Source organism: Protopterus annectens, chromosome 15.part0 (assembly GCF_019279795.1).
Source record: "Protopterus annectens isolate FY-2018-M chromosome 15.part0, PAN1.0, whole genome shotgun sequence".
Classification (NCBI taxonomy): Eukaryota; Metazoa; Chordata; order Ceratodontiformes; family Protopteridae; genus Protopterus; species Protopterus annectens.
In genome coordinates, this window is record NC_056749.1 from 94874596 (window position 1) to 94897095 (window position 22500).

The window sequence follows — 22500 nt, forward strand, 5'->3', positions numbered from 1 at the left end:
AATCAGCACCCAATGCCTCTGTCCAGCAGGCACATGGGTGGAATCCCAGAGGTATATTTTCTTTTTCCCATCCAGTTATCCAGGTTGTGCATAAAAAGGGGTAAAGAGGTACTTTGCTTGATGTGGAGAGGGAGTCTATTCCATAGATGGGGGAGTCTCAGGGACAACAATCTGTACTGAAAACAAGTCTTGTTGATGTCACAGACCAGGTTGAGGCTGCGTGTGTGGGTTACTCGAGTGGAGTTTGCCTTGCAGATATGCAGCAGTCCCATTAAGGTGTGGTCCGTGATCATCTTGTATGCTAGACAGAAGTCACCTCTGAGGAGTCTGTATGAAACCGAGTAGAGGGATAGGGCTTTTAGCCTATCTATGTATGGTAGATGTTTGAGGCCCTGGAGTCTCCTGGTGAGGAACCTCTGTGGTCTCTCCAGCTGCTGTATGTGCTTTGCAAGGTAAATGCCAAAAAGGGTGGTGTACTCAATAATGGGCCTTATAAGGGAAGAATACAGGGATGTTATGACCTCCTTCTCCCTGGATGAGATACCCTTACTTATGAGGTGGGCCATGTAGAAGACTTTCTGTACAACGGAAGCAACATGGTGGTCAAATGTCAGGTTGCTAATAAACCTGGGTGCCCATACCCTCATGACTGATTGTGTGCTTAGGATGTTTTTATTATTGTGATAATTTGTGGGGATGTCACTCTACCCAAAGGTGATGATGATGCATTCTTTCATATTCAGCTTGAGGCCATGATTCTGGCACTAGTCGTTTGTCTAAGTGAGACCCTCTTGGAGGATGTCCACATCACTAGGGGAATTAATGACAGCACCCAGCTTGCAGTCACCTGCAAACTTGGTCAGCACCTCAAAAAACTAGGCTCCAAGACCGAACCCTGGGGTATGCCACTTTTTACGCGTCTACCACTTGAGGTGGCTTCCCCTATTTTGACTACATGGGTTCTTTCAGTGAGCCAGTTTGGTACCCATTTGGTAACATATGGATTGATGCCTAGTTGAGAGAGTATATCTATTATGCCTGAGTGGGGAATAGTGTCAAAGGCTTTGGCTAGGTCAAGGTAGGAGGGGTGCACCGTCTTCCCCTCGTCCATGGCTTTGGTGAATGTCTCAAAGAAGTCGACCAAATTTAGCAGACATGACCTCCCCTTGATGAAGCCAAACTGTGTGGGATCAAGTGTTTGGAGGTTGCCAATGTGTTGCCAATGTCCTTGTTTTTGAAGTCCAACACATTTTTACTCATGTATTTTTCTCTTGTTGACCAAATAGACACTATTGGCAATGCAAACTGAATTTCACATATGACATTGTGGGGTGCACATAATAAGACCTTGACAGAGAAATGAAGGAAGTATATATGTGGGAAATACACAAGTAACATGTTGCTACTTCATATTGTTTTATATATAGATATATATATATATATATATATATATATATATATATATATATATATATATATATATATATTCATATATAACACTTTATCACCAGAAGCAGGAATGGATCATGCTAGTTTTCTTTCTTACTAAATAATTAAGATAAACAGTTAAGATTTTCATATAATTCTGCATTGTTGTGGTTCAGATAATTATAGCTGTGTTTCTTTCAAGCATTTAGATTAATAAGACCATATCATTACTTATCAGTGGTGTATTTGTTTCCCAGCTAACAAGCTACTTAAAATGCTCCTATGCCAACCCATAAATAATACTGAATGCCAGGTCAGCTTACACTTTGTCTGTTCCATATCCATCTGGGAAGACAGATGCAGAAATTGCCACTATTACAGCAGGTGCTCCATATCCCACAGGATACATGTATCGTCTTCGGATGACGTGTGTTCGGAAAGCTTTGACCATCTTCATATTTTGTACCATAAGATGTAGCTGCAGTGCACCGAGACACATCCAGGCAAAGCAGGCCAAGAAGAGGTAATGCAGAAACCCTGCAATGACTTTACACAGCATCTGAAAGGAAGAACATGTCATTAGCAACATCAGTGCTACATGCTTTTAATGAAAGCCAGAATGGTGGAACCCAAAAGGAAGAATTAAAAAAGTACAAAAAATGACATCTACAAATATGCAAGATCAAAAAAAGTCAAATATACCTCAAAGACATAGTAAGTGAAAGGGGCTGTGTTTTTCTTTGTCACCCTTTCCTGAGGGATTAACTGCTTTGACTATCTGCCTCTAGGCTCAAAATCCTCTCCAAGCAGCAAATTATAAATAGACGTATCTGACAAGGGTCTGATCTTGACTCCCCTTCTCCTCAATTTCCTTATTAATAATCTCTATGTTTGCAAACTTAGTTTGCAGGCAGAGCCATAGCTAAGAGTAGTGTTGCCAGATACAGCTCCCTGATATGTCAATCCTCTCCTCAACTCTAACATGAAAAGCAAAAAAAGGTCCTTAAATCCAAAGTTAGGAGTGGATGAAGCCTTTCTAAATAACTGAAGTAAACTGCTTGCTACAAATGTAACAAGTTGTAGCATTCAAGTTATAAAGCAGGATTTTTGGAATGCAAGTGTTGCACTGCCATTAAATCATTTGTCAATCACACTCCCAGACACCTTGCACCTGAGGCACCCCCCCCCCCCAAGCTACGTTTCTGTTTGCAGCAGGGCATAGAGTATTGAGACAATCTAGCTAGTTTGAATTCTGATAGGTGTCATGTTCATATAAGTGATAACTTACAAACATCTGAAGGCACTCAACTATTTTTCACATATGCAGCTGAAAATCATCTTTACCGTAATTAAACTATGAGTTTTCAGTATCAATAAGGTCAAATAAAATCCAGCACATTGGAAGGTGGTACAATACCTATGCTTTCTGCTTCTCTCTTCTGTTTATTAAATCATGGGCAGTTGGTTATTTTTTAGTTTTTTTTGCACTGTGATCTGCTGAATAATTATGTTACTGACAGTCATAAATCAGTTTATGTCTTGCTAAAATTATGCTCTCTTTGTTACAACTTATGCTGTCTTTGCTATGTACAAATCCAAGCATATCACTCATCTGGGAAGACCCTAATGATTTTTTAACCAAGAAAATAAAAGGGGTTAAATCCTTCAGTTATCCCTGTGGATTACCACAACATTTCCTTATACCAAGTTACTACCGACTGCTCTAAAGTTACTCGGGTCTCACTTTTTGAACTAAATATTTTACCTTCTTTTTGCTTGCAAAACCAATGGCTCCAGCAACACCTGCACTGGGGACCTAAAATCTATGTCAGTAAACAATACTCACAGGAGAGACATACTTTTAACTCAATGCATTCCCTACCTGTGGTGTAAGTTACTGGTACAGGTAAAAGTCCGACTCAATGCATTCCGTGCCTGTGGAATAAGTTACCACTACAGGTCAAAGTCTGACTCAATGCATTCCCAGCCTATGGGGGAAGTTACCAGTACAGGTAAAAGTCCGACTCAATGCATTTTCTGCCTATGGAATAAGTTACCACTACAGGCTAAAGTACACCTCAATGCATTCCCTGCCTATGGGGGAAGTTACCGCTACAGGTGAAAGTCCAACTCAACTCATTCCCTGCCTATGGAATAAGTTACCGCTACAGGTGAAAGTCCAACTTAAAGCATTCTCTGCCTATGGAGTAAATTACTTCTTCTTATTTTGGCGTTTCCCGGTTAGGGGTCGCTACAGTGGTTCACCTGTCTGCTCATGATTGGCAGTGGAGTTTTTACAGTGTTGAGTTGCCAGCCCGGTGCCCAACCTTCCACAGAAGGCACGCACATGCACACACTCACGTCTAGGGCCAATTTAGAGTGTCCAATCCACCTACAGCATGTTTTTGGGATATGGGAGGAATCCAGAGCACCTAGAGGAAACCCACGCGACCACAGGGAGGACATGCGGACTCTGCACAGAAGGCACCCCAGCCAAGGATCAAACCATAGAGCCTATTGCTGTGAGGTGGCAATGCTAACCACTGCACCACTGCTGCTAAAGGTGAAAGTCAAACTCAATGCATTCCCAGCCTATAGAATAAGTTACCCCTACAGGTCAAAGTACAACTCAGTGCATTCCCTGCCTATGGAATAAGTTACCCCTACAGGTCAAAGTACAACTCAATGCATTCCCAGCCTATGGAATAAGTTACCCCTACAGGTCAAAGTACAACTCAGTGCATTCCCTGCCTATGGAATAAGTTACCCCTACAGGTCAAAGTACAACTCAATGCATTCCTAGCTTATGGAATAAGTTACCACTTACCAGTACTGCTTTGACTACCTTTAAGGCTAGTTTTGATAACTAGATGTGTAGACACAAATATATACCAGGGTTATCACGTATGGCCCTGCTCAGTATGGGAACTGAGCACTATTAAGTCCTTGTAAAGAACAGCAGGAGCTAATCCTAACAGTGCACAATGAAGTGTTGTAATACATTAAGTAGCAGTCTGCTGCTATGCCTTTTTCAAGTTTCTTTTTTACTTTGATTTTAACTTTTAGTTTAGTAATATCATTACAGTAAAGTTGTGTTCTTAGCTGAATTATGAACCGCTGAGCATGGTGACCCAGTGGTTGAGTTCCCTGCCTGACAGTCTGATATTCTTGTTTCTTTCCTAGTGTCCAGTCCCTGTCCTTGTGGAATATACTGAAGAAGTGTACAATGTACGTGCTGTTTGTTTATACTGATGGACATTAATCTGCCCTAGTTGATGGGCTCAAATGTTTCTTCTATTTTCACTAAAGTGCAGTTATGATGCCTTGATCAGGAACTGTAGTGAGCTTGATATTCAGTATGTTAGGTATGCTATACTGGACATAAGTTCCTTTTCAGACATGATATGGAAACAATGTCTGGTTAAGTGACTTGCTCAGTGTTGCTCATTGGGCAAATAAAGGTTAAAGGTTATGGGAACTAAACTGTACAAGACCACAGCGTTAGACAGCAAAATGTGCTTAAAGAGAATGGCCAGTCTTCCTGTTTGTTTTTAATGCATTAAAGTAAGTACAGCATCAGAGATAACACAAGTAAGTGCATGGACACACACATACACAGACAGACAGACAGACATACACACACACACACACACACACACACACACACACACACACACACACACACACACACACACACACACACACAAACACACACACGTGTGTGCAGACACACAAGCCTGCCATACACAGACACACACATGCACATGTGCACATACATGCACACACACACACACGCACACACACACACACACATATATATATATATATATATATATATATATATATATATATATATATATATATATATAGACCCATACACATATGGCTCTACTTCACTTACCCAAAAACCCACATCGCTGACATCCACTTCACTGAGATGAAATTAATGACAAACCAGAAGACTGGTCTTTGCCACCTCCTAACTAAATATACCAACTCCGAGATTGCACTACAGCGGAGGTAAGGGGCAAAGATCAACACAATGGCCAAGCGGTTACTTACCTCGAGTCGGAATGTCGGTCTTCTGCATTGTCAGTGATTTTGTCTCGGTGAAGTGGATGTCAGCGACCCATACATGCACAAGTACACACATGTGCACATGTGCGCATACATGCACACACACACACACACACACACAGATATATATATATATATATATATATATATATATATATATATATATATATATATATAGACCCATACACATATGGCTCTACTTCACTTACCCAAAAACCCACATTGCTGACATCCACTTCACTGAGTTGAAATCAATAACAAACCAGAAGACTGGTCTTTGCCACCTCCTAACTAAATATACTAACTCCGAGATCGCACTACAGCGGAGGTAAGGGGCAAAGTTCACACGATTGTCAAGCAGTTACTTACCTCGGGTCGTAATGTCGGTCTTCTGTGTTGTCAGTGATTTTGTCTCGGTGAAGTGGATGTCAGCGACCCATACACACACACACACACACACACACACACACACACACACACACACACACACACACACACCTAAATAGGAGCCCTTATTTGGTTGATAAAGCATATGGAAAGATTATTACAGTACTGGATTTGGGGAATATCCCCTTTATATAGTACTGTGTGATCTCAGAGTCAGAATATAAAAGCCCCTTTCCCTGGTATAATCCACAACATCTCAAAAAACGTGTACAATAACCCCCCCCCCCAAAATAAATCAATAAAAATACACAGGTTCTTTGACCCCAGATTATTTAATAAGTTAGGTGCTTTCATTCCACATTAGTAAAAAAAAGCACTTCATCATGACTAGAATAACATCACTTCCCGTACCCTGAATAATATTGGAGCTATGTAGTTTCCTAATTAAAAATAATTAAGCTATTAATAAACTTTGTTCCATATTCTATTTGTCTTTAACACAGTAATATTTATAAATATTACTGTGTTAAAGACAAATAGAATATTTATAAAGCCGCGGTGGTGGTGCTGCGGTAGCATTGTCGCCTCACAGTAATGCTCTCCAGTTCGATTCTCAGCTAGCATGTCTTCTGCGTGGAGACATGCATGAATGGGCGAATGGGTGTACCTTCGTTGAAGGTTGTGCATCAGGGCTGGTAACTCTGCACGTAAAAATCAACTACCAATCATTAGCTGACCGGAATTCCGCTGTGGCGACCCCTAACTGGAAAAAGCAGAAAGACACAACGACAACAGTAATATTTATAAAATGCTTATAACAGCAATGAAAATCAATAATATATAAAACATATAATGCAAAATGTAAAACATGTATGATAAAATACTGGTAAAATCAGTTTTATTATCAACTAATAAACCATTTTACAAGAGAAGGATCCTCCTCCTTTAACATAGTGTGTTTTAACAATTCATATATAATTATAGTCTGCCTGATCTTAAAACTAATGCACATTGGAAAAAAATCTTCTCATAAATCCCTGAAAATTGAGTGGTGTTTAACAAGAGTTGCCAATGCAGCTGCTAAAATTCAAACAAAGGCCTCCCAGTTTCTCCCTTTCTTATTTTTGGACACCTTCTCCAAAATAAAAAAAAAAAATTTAAATGTTCGTAAGGATTAATGTAAAGGATTTACTTTTAGTAATCCCGTATGAGGTAGGCCTGTACTGGCTAAAAAAAGTGCTCATAAATAACAGGGACTTTATACAGGATGGCATCAATATAGTGTGTGCCTTTATAGAGGCAATTCTGTGTAATTATGTTTGTTATGAAGGGAAATACTACAGACAAATTAAAGGCATTGCTGTGGGTGCAGTGATGGCCCCTATTTTTGCTATTCCAGTGCTTTTGTGATGGTAGAAATCTTATGTTTTTATGTCACATGTTATAAGCATGTGATTTAATATTATTGATACTTGGATGATATACTGTTGGTCTGGAAGGGGGGGCCGTGATGAATTAAATGAGTTTACAGATTATTTAAATGGAATCACTATTTTTTTGTGATTTACATTTGAAGTAGGGGTGGATACTATCAACTGTTTGGATATTTCTGTTATCAAATATAGAGTAGAGAGACAACATGAATCCAATATTTTTAGAAAATCTACCTGTTCCAATAGTTTTGTACATCTTCAAAGTAATTATCATAACTGGCAAAAATAGGAACTTAAGGGTCATGTGGTCATATTATCTAGATGAATATCTGACAATGTGTTTTTTAAAACTGAGATTTAGGAAGTTAAAAAAATGGTCAAAGAAAATACCCCAAAACATTATTGGATGAACTTGGTAATGAGGTCAATATGAACAGGTCAACAGATTTTCAGCCTGTGATATGGTTCCCATCGGAAAGACCGAGTTACCCCACAGGACAAGAATTTATCAGCATGTATATGCAATTAATAAGAAGGATGACAGGATGATAACAATGCATTTAGTAAACATGCTAGAATTCGTGTGGATTTCAAAAAAAATGTTTGATTTTTTATTATGGAGAAGGTGTCCAAAAATGAGAAAGAGAGAAATTGGGAGGTCATTTTGGAATTTAGGGAGCTGTACTGGCATCTCCTGTTAAACACCTTTCAATTCCCAGGGAAGGGATTAATGACAAGATTTATATCCATAGTGCTTTAGTTTTAAGATCAGACAAACTATAATTATACATAAATTGTCAAAACACACTTTGTTAAGGGTAGGGGGAACTTTCTCTTGTAAAATGGATTATCCTTTCATAATTAAAATGATTTTAGCAGCATTTTTATCATACATGTTTTACATTTTGAATTATATGATGAAACACAGGTGCTCAGTAGGAAGGTAGCTGGAATAAAGAAGCTGAACCACGACAAAGTAAAATCTTCTTTTTTAATACAAAATGCATTAAAAAAGAAGATTTTACTTTGTGGTTCAGCTTCTTTATTCCAGATACCTTCCTCCTGGGCACCTGTGTTTCAACATTTTCAACGTCTGGGATGGTTTGGATTTATTTATTTTGCTTTATATATTTTATATATTATCAGTTTTAAATGTTTTATAAGAGTTTTATAAGTATTACTGCGTTAAAGACCAACAGAATGTTGAATAAAGTTTATTAATATGTTAATTATTGGTAAGTATAAAATTAAATTGCTACAATATTATTTAACAAAGAGGAAGTAATGCTCTTTAAGTTCTGATGAAGTTCTGTTGTTACTAATGTAGAACAAAAGTACTTTACTAATTAAATAATTTTGTTGTCAAGGCGAACATGTACTTTTTATGAATAGAAGCTACATCCTTTTGATAAACACAGTACTATTCATGATGTATGATTTTTTTTTTTATTAATAAGGTCAATATCCACTAAAATACCTTGCCACCTGTAAACCTAACAAACTTGGTCCAAAAAAGCACTGGTGAATGTCCCCATAACTCCTGCTTGTAATCTGTTTATGCTGATAGGCATTAGGTTGGAAGGGTTAGATTTTCCTGTAGCCTTCTTTCTTCCCCAATTAAGGTAAAAACAGCGTGCTTTCTACTCTTCAACAGATGAGCATAGTGAGCTCTGCACATCCAAAACAGCACATTTCTCAATAAACTAAGTGCAACAAGCGTGCTACAAAAGGGAATTGGAAAACAGGCTCTCTGCATTGTACATTGAGAAGCAGGCAGGGAACTGTGTAGTTGTTAACATTAGGGCCCAGGAGCAGAGGACTGGGCATATAAAAAGAAACAAAAAAAGCATGCTTGTAACTCATTTAACAGTAGGGCTTAGGAACAGAGTATTGAGCATATAAAAAGAAACAAAAAAGCATGCTTGTAACTCATACCTGCACATGCTGCCTCTAGGCATCTGCTTTACTGGTTTAGCCCCACTCCCCTCGCTTTGCTCGCTCCTCCCTGCCCCCATATCCCACCCGCCCCCAGTAGTACTACGTTTATAGTACCACTGGCATGCCCCCTTAATTAGCTAACCAACTACACATGCTCCTAGAACCCAGCAAGTGCCTAGCACAATAATATACCCTGTATTCACCCCACTATCCATATTAACCCACTCATAACTATTCTATTCTTTCTAATCTTTTATCCACCACATACACTCAATACAGACCCTACCCTAGTAATTTACTATTACTACAGCTAAAACACTAATTCTGTTACCCTTAGTAGCCCTGCTATTCATTCCTTATCACCTAAGCTCCTATGAATATGTACAGCATCTTGAAATCCAATACCCAAACTCTCAGACACCAACCCAGCATTTAATAAGTTTATCCATCACATAACCACTCCATCTCCTAATTCCTTGCCCCCCAAATTACCATCACCCACCTAAATACCACTACATTATCTTAAAAACCAAACCCACGAACAAATCATAAACAAATTTTTAAGACTCATAAGCAACTTAAAAATGAATCTTATGAAGGATGGAGACATCCACCCCAACCCTGGCCCATCCACAACAGTAGATCCAAGCACACCATCTAACAACCCAACATGTACTACCCAGATTGATAGACTTCCCAAATCATTTCTGGTCTGCCATCTCAACATCAGAAGCTTAAACAACAAGATACATAGCCTACATGGACTCTTAGCTGTTCACTCCCCTGATATGCTCTGCCTCACAGAAACCTGGCTAAAACGAATAACCAAAGATAACAAAATAACCCCCCACAGTACAACATCCTTAGACTGGACCAGATCTCCAGGAAAGGTGGCAGAGTAGCTGTACTATACAAGTCTACCCTAACAATAACAGCTGACACCCAACAGCCACCCCAGTTTGGCAATGCAGAAATTCTCATACCAAACTAATAATAAACAAAAATAAATGCAGATACATTGTCTGCATTTATATTCCACCCGACAAGAATGATAATACTCTATAAAATATCTTACATTGGCTAGCTTCTAACTATCCCCAGGAAACCATTGTCTTGGGAGCCTTTAACATTGATTGGAGCACCTGTTCCTCTGAAACTCCCTCCACCCATTTAAACTTCCATGGGTTTACTCAGTTGCTATCCCCACCAGAGACCCGTGGTGGTGGTGCTGCGGTAGCATTGTCACCTCACAGTAAGACGCTGTCTGGTTCGATTGTCAGCTAGAGCGTCTTCTTTGAGGAGGCATGAGTGAAGGGGCGTACCTTCATTGAAGGTTGTGCATTAGAGCTGGTAACTCGGCACGTAAAAATCAACTACCAATCATTAGCGGACCGGAGTTCCGTTGTGGCGACCCCTAACCGGGAAAAGCCGAAAGACACAAACAAATTGCTATCCCCACCAGATTTAGCAAAACTAGAGTCAAAGATAGTATCCTTGACAGCCACCCTTAAAAGTACAAAGGTACATTACCCCATGATCTAAGTGATCACTGCCTTACCTATATTATTAGGCTCAAAGCCGACATTCCCAACCAGCCCGCCTACAAAACTATAAGAAATGTCAGGAACTTTAACCTCTTCAATTTCCAAAATGACCTCAAAGCATGTAATTGGAATATCTTGAAACTACTCCCATTACAAGAAGCAGTTGAGTACTTCAGTACAAGATTTGTGGCTATCCTTAACCACCATGCTCCTACCTGTAATATCCGTGTGAAAGCAACAGTTGCACCGTGGCTATCTAAAGAAAGAAAAAAACAAAATTAAACTAAGAAACAATGCCCTGGGCTAGGTGGCATATTACCAAAGTCCCTATGGACCAAATAAGATACCGGCAGCTAAGGAACCAGGCCAAACAAATCTGTCATTCTAGACAAAAAAAATCACTACACTACACCCTCCTACAACAAAAATATCAGCTAAAACCACAAAAGTTCTGGGCTGCTATTAACAATCTTCTCTACCCAGGCCAATCCACCACTCCTACCCCATCAGCTGCCCTTGGTAAATCCCCTGTAGAAATTGCAAACAGGTTCAACTCCTTCTTTACTGAAACTATCCAGTCTCTATCTACCCAAATCACTCCATTGGACACAAACACCAGCTCTGGCACATCTAGCCCTGATCCACCCAACACCCAACCCACCTTTACCTTTCAAGCCGTACCTACAAACCTGATCTTGACCTTACTCAAAAAGCTAAAACCTAGTACACTAGCTGCCGACCACCTCCCAGCTGAATATTTTCAAAAAGCAGCTGATGCCATAGCACTTCCCATTTCTATTCTGATCAACAGATCCATCTCAGAAGGATCCATCCCAGCAATATGGAAAATATCACGTTATACCTCTCCATAAAGGAGGAAGTTCCACAGAATTATCTAACTTTAGACCTAGAGCCATTCTTTCACCACTAGCTAAAATCATGGAAAGATGCACACACAAACAAATCATGCACTTTCTTATTCAAAACAGAAAGCTCGCCGACTCTCAGCACGGCTTTAGGCGATTCCACAGTACCATCATGACTCTTCTATCTTTCTCTAATGTCATCAGTCTTCATCATAACAACAACAAACTATCTTCAGCACTCTTCCTAGATCTCTCAAAAGCTTTTGATATGGTCAACCATCAGCTACTGCTCAATACCCTACAAACCATCGGTTTAGACCAACACGCAATACAACGGTTTCACTCCTACCTAAATAGTAGACAGCAGGCTGTCTTATGGCAGGGCAAGCTGTCATCCCAACTTCCTCTAACTCTAAGTGTCCTAGAAGGGTCCATACTAGGTCCCCTTCTTTTCTCTATCTTTATCAATGATCTGCACACCACCATCTCAGGAGCCACCTGCATCGAATATGCAAATGATTCAATGCTAATCTGCTCTGCCTCCTCCCCTACACAACTTCTAACCCTCACCCAGACCACTTTCAGCATGGTAGAAATATGGCTAGCTAATTGCCACCTGCTTCTAAATCCTAACAAAACCAAACTACTACTTTTCTCCCCTAACCGTAGAATTTCTCCTCCTTCCTTCAACATCAAATCTAGCAATGACACCATTATCTCCCCTGATGACCATACAAAGCTTCTAGGAGTAATAATATACAACAACCTTAAATTTGATAAACATGCCAATCACACTATTAAGTCCATCAACAAAACTTGGCTCCCTGTACAGAGCCAAACCTTTCCTCACCCCCCCCCCCAGCTAGGGTAGCTATTGCAAGATCACACCTCTCCTCTCTACCCTTATGTATGCCTCCCTGTACTCGCTAACCTATCCAGAACTGATTTCAACAAATTATCAGAATGTTACAATCATATAGCCAGATTTGTTACTGCCATGGCTTTTAGTTCCCACCATTGCCAGAACCTCAAAGCACTGGGATGGCTAGAGTATCCTACCCTTCTACAGTACAACCAGCTTATAGAAGCGCATAAAATACTCCCATCAACCTGATAATACCCCTGCCCTCAAAAATATTCTCACCCCCACCCATAGTGCCCCCCAGGCCATTACACTCAGCTGATAAACTAATGATAACTGACCCAAAAATCAAACAACTCTGCGGACGATGCTATATTTGCCAACTCAGCCGGAAAAATCTGGAATCTTCTCCCTACTACAGTTACCAAGGGAACCTCACTACCCCTATTTAAAAGAGAACTCAAAAAATACCTCACATCTCATTGGCTGTGCTCTTGTTCTAAACCTGACTAACAATTTCACTAATACATGTCTTGCTACCCAACCTGCTGTTTAGCCAAGTATCTATGCCTCATAGCATTTGAATGTCTAAGCATTGTGAATTATGAGATGATTGTATTCTATGTTCACATTTTCTGATATGTCTTTGCCAATCAGATACAAGTCTGCACATTGTGTATATTGATATCTGCCTTTATTCTTTGTCAATATTTTTTTAAAGATGTCTGCCTGAGTTTATCACTCAGTGATGTATGTGCTGTCTCTTTTTTGGTATGTGGAGTTTTTCTTCCCAGGCCTCCGCTGAAAATGGACATACATCCAGTTGGACTATCCCGGACAACAAATGTAAAATAAAATAAATAAATAAATAAATACTAAAGTAACTATTTCACATTAAATATTTGACATCAAGGATGTTTGATGATCAGTTACTATACCTTATTCCCGACCTGGGAGATGCCAAAAAGGAAAAGAAGATCTCCAACGAGAAGGCATAAGCAAAGGTTAAGGAGTAGTGTTGTGCCTGCATTCTGAATTGACTTGCACAACCAAAATGTCATGACGCAAATGATTAAGCAACTGACTGAGAGAATAAGTCCAATATCTGAAATTGTCTTTAGCGGTTCTTCATCCTGAAACTGAAAACAATGTCTGTTAGTTCGTATTCGGCACAAATCCAAACCACATTGATACTGTGCCAACTTAGAGTTACACTTTAAAGAATTAGTCACTTTGAATTCTGACAGCATTATTACCGAATGATAAATAGAAGCTTCCTTTGTAAAGGGAAGATTTATAACACAGTAACTCAGAGAGTTACTGACATTTCAGACTCCAACTAGAACATAAAATAGGTAAATTCAGTTTACATTCTGTATTACATCAGTTTACATTCTGTATTACATCACATAGCAATCTCTCTGATATACAGTACTGAGCGGCTCTGCATGAATACATTCTCTTCTCGGTTTACCCGTTTCTTCTGCTCACTCCTTGCCTGAAGTCATATTCCTGTCTTGAGGAATTATATGGGCTCTTACCTTAAGAAAATCTGTAGTGTCAGAGTCTAGAATATTACCTCAGGTTGGGAGATGGCTTTTGACACAGACCTCCATATTTGGTCAGTGAGCTTCATGGCAGAGACAGATGGTGCCCTGAATTTATCCAGAGATCTAGATTTGATTGGAGGCCCATGTGCTGAAGCAGCCAGTCAAAAAGGGTAGGATTCAGAGTTGATGATGACTAACGTATCCTGTGGTGTGAGAGGTGGTGAGAGCCCTACCTCCAAAGTCAGCATTTGGTAGATGGTTAGATTTGTCCAGTTCCATGCACAGGGGCTCTGAGAAGTGCTGTACTAGCAAACAACAGTCAGAATATAAGACTGTAAAGGTAAACACCCACATTACAGGCTGAGCAGGGCAAGCATTGCATTGACAGCTGCTCATGGGGACGGGGGGAGGGGTCAAGAGTAGGAGTGGCAAAAAATCAAATCCTTATGATGCTAACAGCAAGCCAGGGGAGCACCCTGAAGGTGAAGTACAGTATTAACGCCAAGTGAGTAAGGGGAAAAAAGGGTCAGTGAGGTTTTGGAAGATCAAGTGTATGAGAATCAAGACACCAGCTTAACTCCATGTTCCTTTAATCTTAAATACACAGGAAGTGCTAGAGCTCCGAAACTGGCTCCCTACTGAAATTCTGTTACTCATAATGCAGTATGCAGACATGCTGAAAAAGCTGCACCAAAATGCAGAAGCGTAAATATCAAACATCACTTTTCTCCTTTAAAGTTCTTTATGCAGCACTCCTAATTCAGTAGGCAAGCCCTCCATCCCCTCTGATATGTAGCACCCTTGATTCAGGGACAATCTCTACACCCCCTCCAATATGCAGCACCCCTGATTCAGGGAGCAAGCCCTCCACACCCTCCAATATGCAGCACCCCTGATTCAGAGGGGAAGCCCTCCACACCCTTCAAACGTCTCCACACTAACTATGAGATCACCATACCTTGGAGAAAGGGAACATTCTGAGAAATGACAATGTTGGACTTCGTATATGTAATGTAAGTTTGTTTTTTCATCCATTCCTCAGGACTCACTAATGGTCTTGACATTTCAAACAGTTACCTCCAAAGCTTCTAAAATTTAAAATGTGTCTGATTATTTCTGGGAAGATGTTTTAAAACATTTTTGGGGAGGATTAAGAAAATCCCTTTCCTCACCATTACTTTTATAATCAGGACCAAGATTGCACCCCCCCCCCCCACACCTTTTTATAGTGAAGTCCAAGGCTGCATAATCAGTAAAGTAGGGAAGATCTCAGGGTTTAGGATTTTTTTTTTCATTCTTTAATTGTTACTATTTTTTCTGTTCAGAAGTGCATTTTCAGAAAACCCAACTGCTTTTATAGTTTCAGAACAATGACTGTTTTCTCCTGGTCATCTGTCAGTCTATATTATTTTTGGTTGATCTATTATTGATAGCTATGAAGCTGTGAAACTCCTACATGAATTTTATGCAACAACTCTATCTTCTGAGTAAATTCTCCTTCACAGAAGAGATAGTGGAATATATGTATCTGACTTAAGTTTAGTATAACCTTTCAGTAAACAATATGCAACAACCGAAACATGGCTTTAGGGAGGACAAAAGAGAAAAACAAAAAGAACACAGGGACAGATGCATATAGGCATACAATTAACCTACTGGCTAAAAGTGACATCACAGTATTTCTTTTTATTATATGCTTATTTATTTATTTATTGACATTTGATTACTGGGAAAGAATGACTACGTAGGAACCCATTATCAGCGAAGATCCTGGGAGAAATGCTCCAAAGTATTGCAAAGAATTTTAAAAATAATAATTTTGCAGTCTTTAAAGCTAATGCAAAAATAAATACAGCTTAAATAATTATATCAAATTTGACATAATATGAAAGCATTGGTTAAGAATAGAAAATAGTTATATGATAATGATTTAATAGTTACAGACATTTTAGCTAGTTTATAGAGCAATTAAAGTAAGTTAGTATAATACAAACAGGAACTGCAATATGAAGCGAGAAAATCAGGCTTATAGTTTAATAGATTAGTACTAGGCAAACTGCCCTTGTGGGCCATTTTAAGCCTAGCCAATTACCCCAAATAAACACCTTAATAATTGTGCCATTCTCCCACCCTTGGTATGTTTAGAGAGAGAAAATCAGGGAAGAGAAACTGATAGAATTAAGGAAGTGACTGTAGAAGGGAGAGTGAGGAAATGTAAGGTATGAATAAGCATTTCTTCACATTTAGGGATATAGTTTATCCAGGTGTTGAGCAAGAATAGAGCCAGCTTTTGAATAGGAAGACTTTCAGAATTGTTTGGAAGGATGGGAGGGAGTGTACTGACATGATTGACAGAGATAAGGAGTTCTAGACCTTAGCAGACAATGCCCAAAAGATCTGATAGGTTTGTGAACAGACAGGAGTTTTTGGTTATTTGATCATAATGACCAACTAGGAACATAGTTATGTACAATGTTATTTAGTGCAGAACAATTAGATGGATTCTAGATAATTTATAGCTGGTAACGAGCTGTGTATGTGTTAGTTAATGGGGTAGTTCTAACCAATTTAGGCTTTTTATTGCTACACAGTGGTGAGTTTTGAAAGGGGTATTTGCTGCACATTTAGCCACTTTATTATAACATTGTTCAAGTTTTCCTTTTTGTGATGCTTGGAGGTTAGTAAGGACGGGAGCACCATAAGGTAATGAAGGGCAGAGGTACGTAGTGGTAAGTGTAGCTTTAGTTGCATCAGTGAAAATGTTTATGGCTCTATAAAGCAGCCCTAATTACTGATGGGTTTTTCTTGTGCAATTTTGTATATGCAGGTTGAATTTACGCTCATCATTCACTATCAGCCCTAATAATGTGCTATGGAATGTGACTTCAATTGTTGTATTATCAAGAGAGATAACTTTAAATTTTGTTTTTCATGGGAGAGAGATTTGGGGAAAAAAGTAGCTTGTTTTTGTAGCTTTGAGTATGACTTGTGAGTTCCAAAGCCATGTTTCACTTGCTGGTTAAAAGCTTCCTGGGTAAATTTTTAGAGGTGTGCATGTTGTCAGATGTGCAAATGAGTATGGAGTCATCTGTGTACTTTATTAGAGAGGCCTATTGTGTGGAGGATGTGAGTGAGGCATGGAGAGAGGGTGGAGTGCTATTATACTGACTGATACCTATTGGAGAGGTAGTGTTTGAACCATAGAAGGGTGGGCTGAGAAACACTTAATGAGGACAGTTGAAGTAGAAGTTTGCTGTGACAAACTGCTGAAGGCATTAGACAAGTGCAGAAGTAAGGATGAGACTAGTTTGCCATTATCACTAGCTTTATTGACAGTATCTACATAGGTTAGAAGTGCAGTGTTAGAACTATGGAAAGGACAAAAGCCATGTTGTGTGTGGGATTGGAGTTCTTCCTGCCGTAGATAGTTTAGCAATTGTTTTAGAATACATATTTCAAAGTATTTTGGAAAGGGGGATTAAGGTTAATATTTGTCTAAAGTTAGCAATGTCTGTTGCATTTCCTCCTTTATACAGTGATAATGTGTGACTTATTCCAGAAAAAGGGAGTGTGGGATTCGTGGACTGACTTATTTATAAGGATTGAGAAAAGATAGGCAATACTATACAGAATTTTTAAGGGTTGTATTTATTACTATTCAAAAAGTTATTGTAGTACAGTATTTTTTGTCGTCATTAATTTGTTTTAGTACGACTGCAAAGCATTCTTAAGTTTTCAAGATGCTGAGGTGTTTATATTTTGCCGTTCTTTACATGCTTTTTCTCTATCCTGCATTAGCATTCTAGGCAGTTTGGACAGCTACATTTCATTATTTTTACTTAGTCTCTTGCTTTTTGGAGGTACAAGGATTTTTAGGATATTCAGGAAAGTTGTACTGAATTCATTTACAGCATCATGTAAGGGGAGGGTTTTTAGGAGGTTCCAGTTAATACATGACTGGTTAGTAATGAGTATTTATTGGGTAAACTTGGAAAGGTTGCATGTTTTATAAATATGATGTTAAGAAGATGTGTAAGGTGTCTTATTCATTTAACAAGTCACCATTTCAGTTGACCTGTTCTGGACATGGTGCGGAGTATGCAAAGGAAATGTAAAGTAAGAGGTGGACAAAGTCTGAAGGACGTAACTACAAATATTGATACACAAATTGGGAAGGGACATTCGTCTTGATCGGGCTGCTCAGTTATGCCCAAGAAGCAACTACAGTTACCACATTCTTAAAGTAAGCCAATAAAGATATTTGGATTTCATGAACTATCAAACTTTGTTCCAGAGCTTGGGGATAGATCTTACAGCCCTTCATAAGGTTGGACTTCACCTCTGACCTCAACATTTGTTAAGATTAAATGCATTGTTTTGTTACAGTTGGTTGTTTGAGGCAAGTTTAATGCTATTCATATGTTAAAGTGTCATACATATGATGGCGATCACAGGTGATCTGTTTTCATAGATCACAGCTGTTTTGAAACCATGTTGTAAAGGGACTACAGTTTATAGGTGTAATTAAGAAAGTGAGGGAATGGCAGTTTAAACCACTGTAATGTGTTCTATTTAAACGCCTGTGCAATTGGGGCTACTTTGGCTTTTGCTCTGATATCATCATTTGTTCATCAGTCCCACAGTGTGCATCCTGCTAGCCATCTTAATGCACTCCATCTTCATTGTCTCTAGCTTCCTCAACTCCCCTGCCTTCAGTGTCCAGATTTCTGTACCATACAGAAGTACTGGTTACACCAACGCTTTTACACCTTACTTTTCAGCTTATTTGGAATTCTTCTATAATAACCCCATGCCAGTTGTCTGAAGCCCCCACAATTCTTGCCTGACCTCCTCATTCAGTCCTCCCTTCTCCTCAATTGCCCCTCCTAGTTACTTGAAGCTGTTAACCTGCTCCACCATTTTCTCTTCTATCACAGTTTTCAGCTTTTTCTGATTTCTCACATTTGCTGCATTGATAACTGTCTTATTTGTACATAGTTTCATCCCACGAACCTTCAGTTTTGCATCCCATAACCCTATCATTTGCTGAAGCTTCTGTTCCGACTCTGCTTGTAGTATCACATCTGCACACAGCAGCTTTGTTGATCTGTCTCCTCCCACCTGTTTGCTAATGTAGCCCATCACCTGTATGAACATCACTGGGCTTAGAGCTAAACTCTGATGCACACCCACTCTCGATTGCAACCTCTCTGTCATATCATCTGGGTATGCCTTTCTCTTCATATTACTATAAGTACCCTTGGGTATCATTTCTCCCTCAACTCACCCAACATATTGATCAGATCTGTTGTGACCTCACCTGAGCCTGTTGCTTTCCCTGACTTCATTTTCCTATCTACCATTTTTATTTCTTCAAATACTTGTTCATCTTTCTCTTTTACTGTAGACTGTATATGGGGCTGGACAGCTTTTCTAGGCTTTTCTCCATTCAGAAGTTTCTGGAAGTACTCTTTACATCTGCCTTTGATGTCTTCAAGACTGCTGATCATATTGTAGCTGGTATCCCTTAAGAAGGGTGTCTGATAACTGTCTTATTTATCTTTGTGTCTTTGCCTAGTAATCTAATAGAGTTTCTCTGTGCCATCAGCTGAGTAGTTTTCTGACTTGGATTCGCATAAGAATGATGGTCCTGAAATAATCTACAACTCTGCAGGTGACTTTAAATTTTATAACTATACTTACTATTTCTATGGTGCAGAGTATGCTGAATTACTAAGCAGAGGCTATGTATTTGTTCCTTCTGTACCTTTCAGAGTTGAAAATGTCATTTTGGATTTAAAATTGTTTATTGGGAAACTTAATTTGAAGATGTTTTTCAAAGATGCAAGTGATGAACATGAGAATAATATGTTACACAGAAGTAGCACCTTTGACCCACCCCTTCCTTTGCCACTTATAATTTTTACAAGTTATGTGAGTTTGAATTTAGACAATTTATAGACAAACAAATTATTAAAGGAACTGTGTTGTGACAAAAACATCAGAGTTATGAAACCTGACAAGGGGGGGGGGGTGGTTATCATGCATAAGATGGATTACATTATGAAAATGTTGTTCCTTAATGATGACAGCTTTCATGAAGAAACCACCCTTAGTTATATACATATTATATGTAGAAATATTGACTTTTTACTTTGAGATATGGTCGAACAGGGACAAATTACTGAGGAAATATTTGCCTTTCTACATGTCAAGTTTCATATGGTCCCTACTTTATTTGGTATCCCAAAAATATACAAAAAATTGTTTAACCCCCCCCCCCCCCCCCCCAGTGAGACCTGTTGTTAATGCAGGTACCTCCAAAATATATTCCTTAGCTCAAATATATTGTTGTTCAACATAAACTTTATTAAATGATTACCCGCGTTTGTGACAGGATTCTTGGGGCTTCTTAGTTAAGCTTCAGAAGGTCCCATACTCCGAAAGTCTTGTTTTTTTAACAGTGGATGTGGTCAATTTATTTAATACAATACCACATACCCAAGGGTTAGAATGGTTTAGAGAGTTCTTGGGAGATTCTGGAAAATTAAGTAATGGTAAAATTAATACTTTGGTTACGCTCATGGAAATGGTGCTGGAATACAATTTTGTGTTTGTTGAAGACAAGCATTTTCAGCAAAAGAAAGGCATTACTATGGGTGCTGCATGTACCCCCTTATACAGTTGTTGTGTCTTTCAGCTTTTCCTGGTTATGTGTCGCCACAGCAGAACTCCGGTCCGCTAATGATTGGCAGTAGATTTTTACGTGCCGAGTTGCCAGCCCTGACACACAACATTTGACGAAGGTACGCCCATTCACGCATGTCTCCCCATAGAAGACGCTCTAGCTGAGAATTTAACGGGACAACGTCTAACTGTGAGGCGACAACGCTACCGCAGCACCACCACCACAGTATTGCCCCCTTATACAGTAATATAGTAATGTTACTATGGGAGAGGTACTTTATTTTTAATAAGTTTGTTCCTGTACCATGGAAGTTATATGTCCATTTTTTGGATGACACTTTTATTGCATGGGATACTACAGAAGTGGCGACGGAGTGTTTTGTTACTTATTTAAACTCCATGACTTCCTTTTTGAAATTCAGTCATACTTTTAGCTCCCAAAGCATGAGCTACTTAGACGTTTTAGTTATCAAAGACTCTTTTAACGAGAATAATATCTAATATTTATCGTACACCTCATTATTCAAATACATTGTTGCATTATTCTAGTGGTCATCCTGCACATCTTCCAAGAGGAATTATTAAAGGTCAGGTCATTCGACTGGCCAGAATGACTTCTGAAGACAATGATTACGCAGTCGAAGGACTGAAACTGGCTGGGATATTTTATTCAAGCAGTTACCCTGAAGTACTAGTGGGGCAAATTAAAAGGGGAAATTGATGGCAGGAGGAAAGAGGTTAATGTGATCCCTTTACTCAAAGCTACCGATTCCCTTTTTGATATTTTTAACAAACAAAATAAACAGAAAAAGTCAAATGTCTTTGACCCTCCCTTTATTACCACTTACACTGATGAACATGCCTCCATTATAGATATTCTTTATAAAAACTGGAACATTTTTCTTGTTTTGGGAATACCATTGACATTGTAGGGAAGAGACCACATATAGTATACAGAACAGGTAGGGTCTTCAAAAGATTTTTAGAACTAGGAGAAAGTGGTGCCCATTTGTCCCATAAAAGAAAGGGGGCATTTAAAAGCGGCACGTGTGAGCAGTGCAAATTTATTTTAGAACAAGATAAAGGTGCTAAGGAAACAGGTAGTATTTACCTCCTTTCATTGCATCTGTAATTCCACGGGGATAGTATATAAGGCAAAGTGTTCCCAATTTAATAGTTTTTACATTGGAAAGACAAAATGTAAGTTTAGGGAAAGAATATATAAACATATTCTAGGTATAAGAAATAAAAATATTAAGAACTCATTATATAGACATGCCCAGTTGTACCCAGAACATAACTGTCTTTTTTAGTAGTGACATGATTTTTAAGGAAGCTAGGGCTAGACCTTGGGAGGACTTAACTGAACTAAGGGAAATTATCTGGCAGATAAAATTGAATGCATGTGTCCCCCCCGGGTTTAAATGAACATGTTTCTATTGCTAGCATTCTGCATTTAAAGTCTTATGTTATATAATATAATGTAAATAGGAAACCTTTTGAAAGAGTAGACTTTATTCTGGTTTGCATTTTATTGGTTTTTGGCACTCACATGGTGTATCTGAATAAATGTTTAAATAGTTTTACTATGTACTTAGTTTAGGATTCTGAAGAAGTCTTTGTTATAAGCTGATGAAAGAGCTTAACCCTTCTTTTCTATTGTTAACAAAGTGCTTTGGTGTTTTAAATACTGGTTACAGTCATGCTGGTATCTACTCAATTTGTTCA

At 38.9% G+C, this 22500-nt stretch overlaps 1 protein-coding gene across 1 annotated transcript in view; it reads right to left on the reverse strand.

The window, feature by feature from the left end:
* Positions 1-22500, reverse strand: part of LOC122789795 (adhesion G protein-coupled receptor E3-like) — a 1074489-nt gene that overhangs the window by 118491 nt on the left and 933498 nt on the right. The window contains exons 9-10 of the mRNA XM_044057237.1: positions 13474-13674; positions 1752-1987 (exon numbers count right to left, since the gene is read on the reverse strand). Of these exons, the coding sequence (XP_043913172.1) occupies positions 1752-1987; positions 13474-13674 (437 nt within the window). The remainder of the gene's footprint in view (positions 1-1751; positions 1988-13473; positions 13675-22500) is intronic.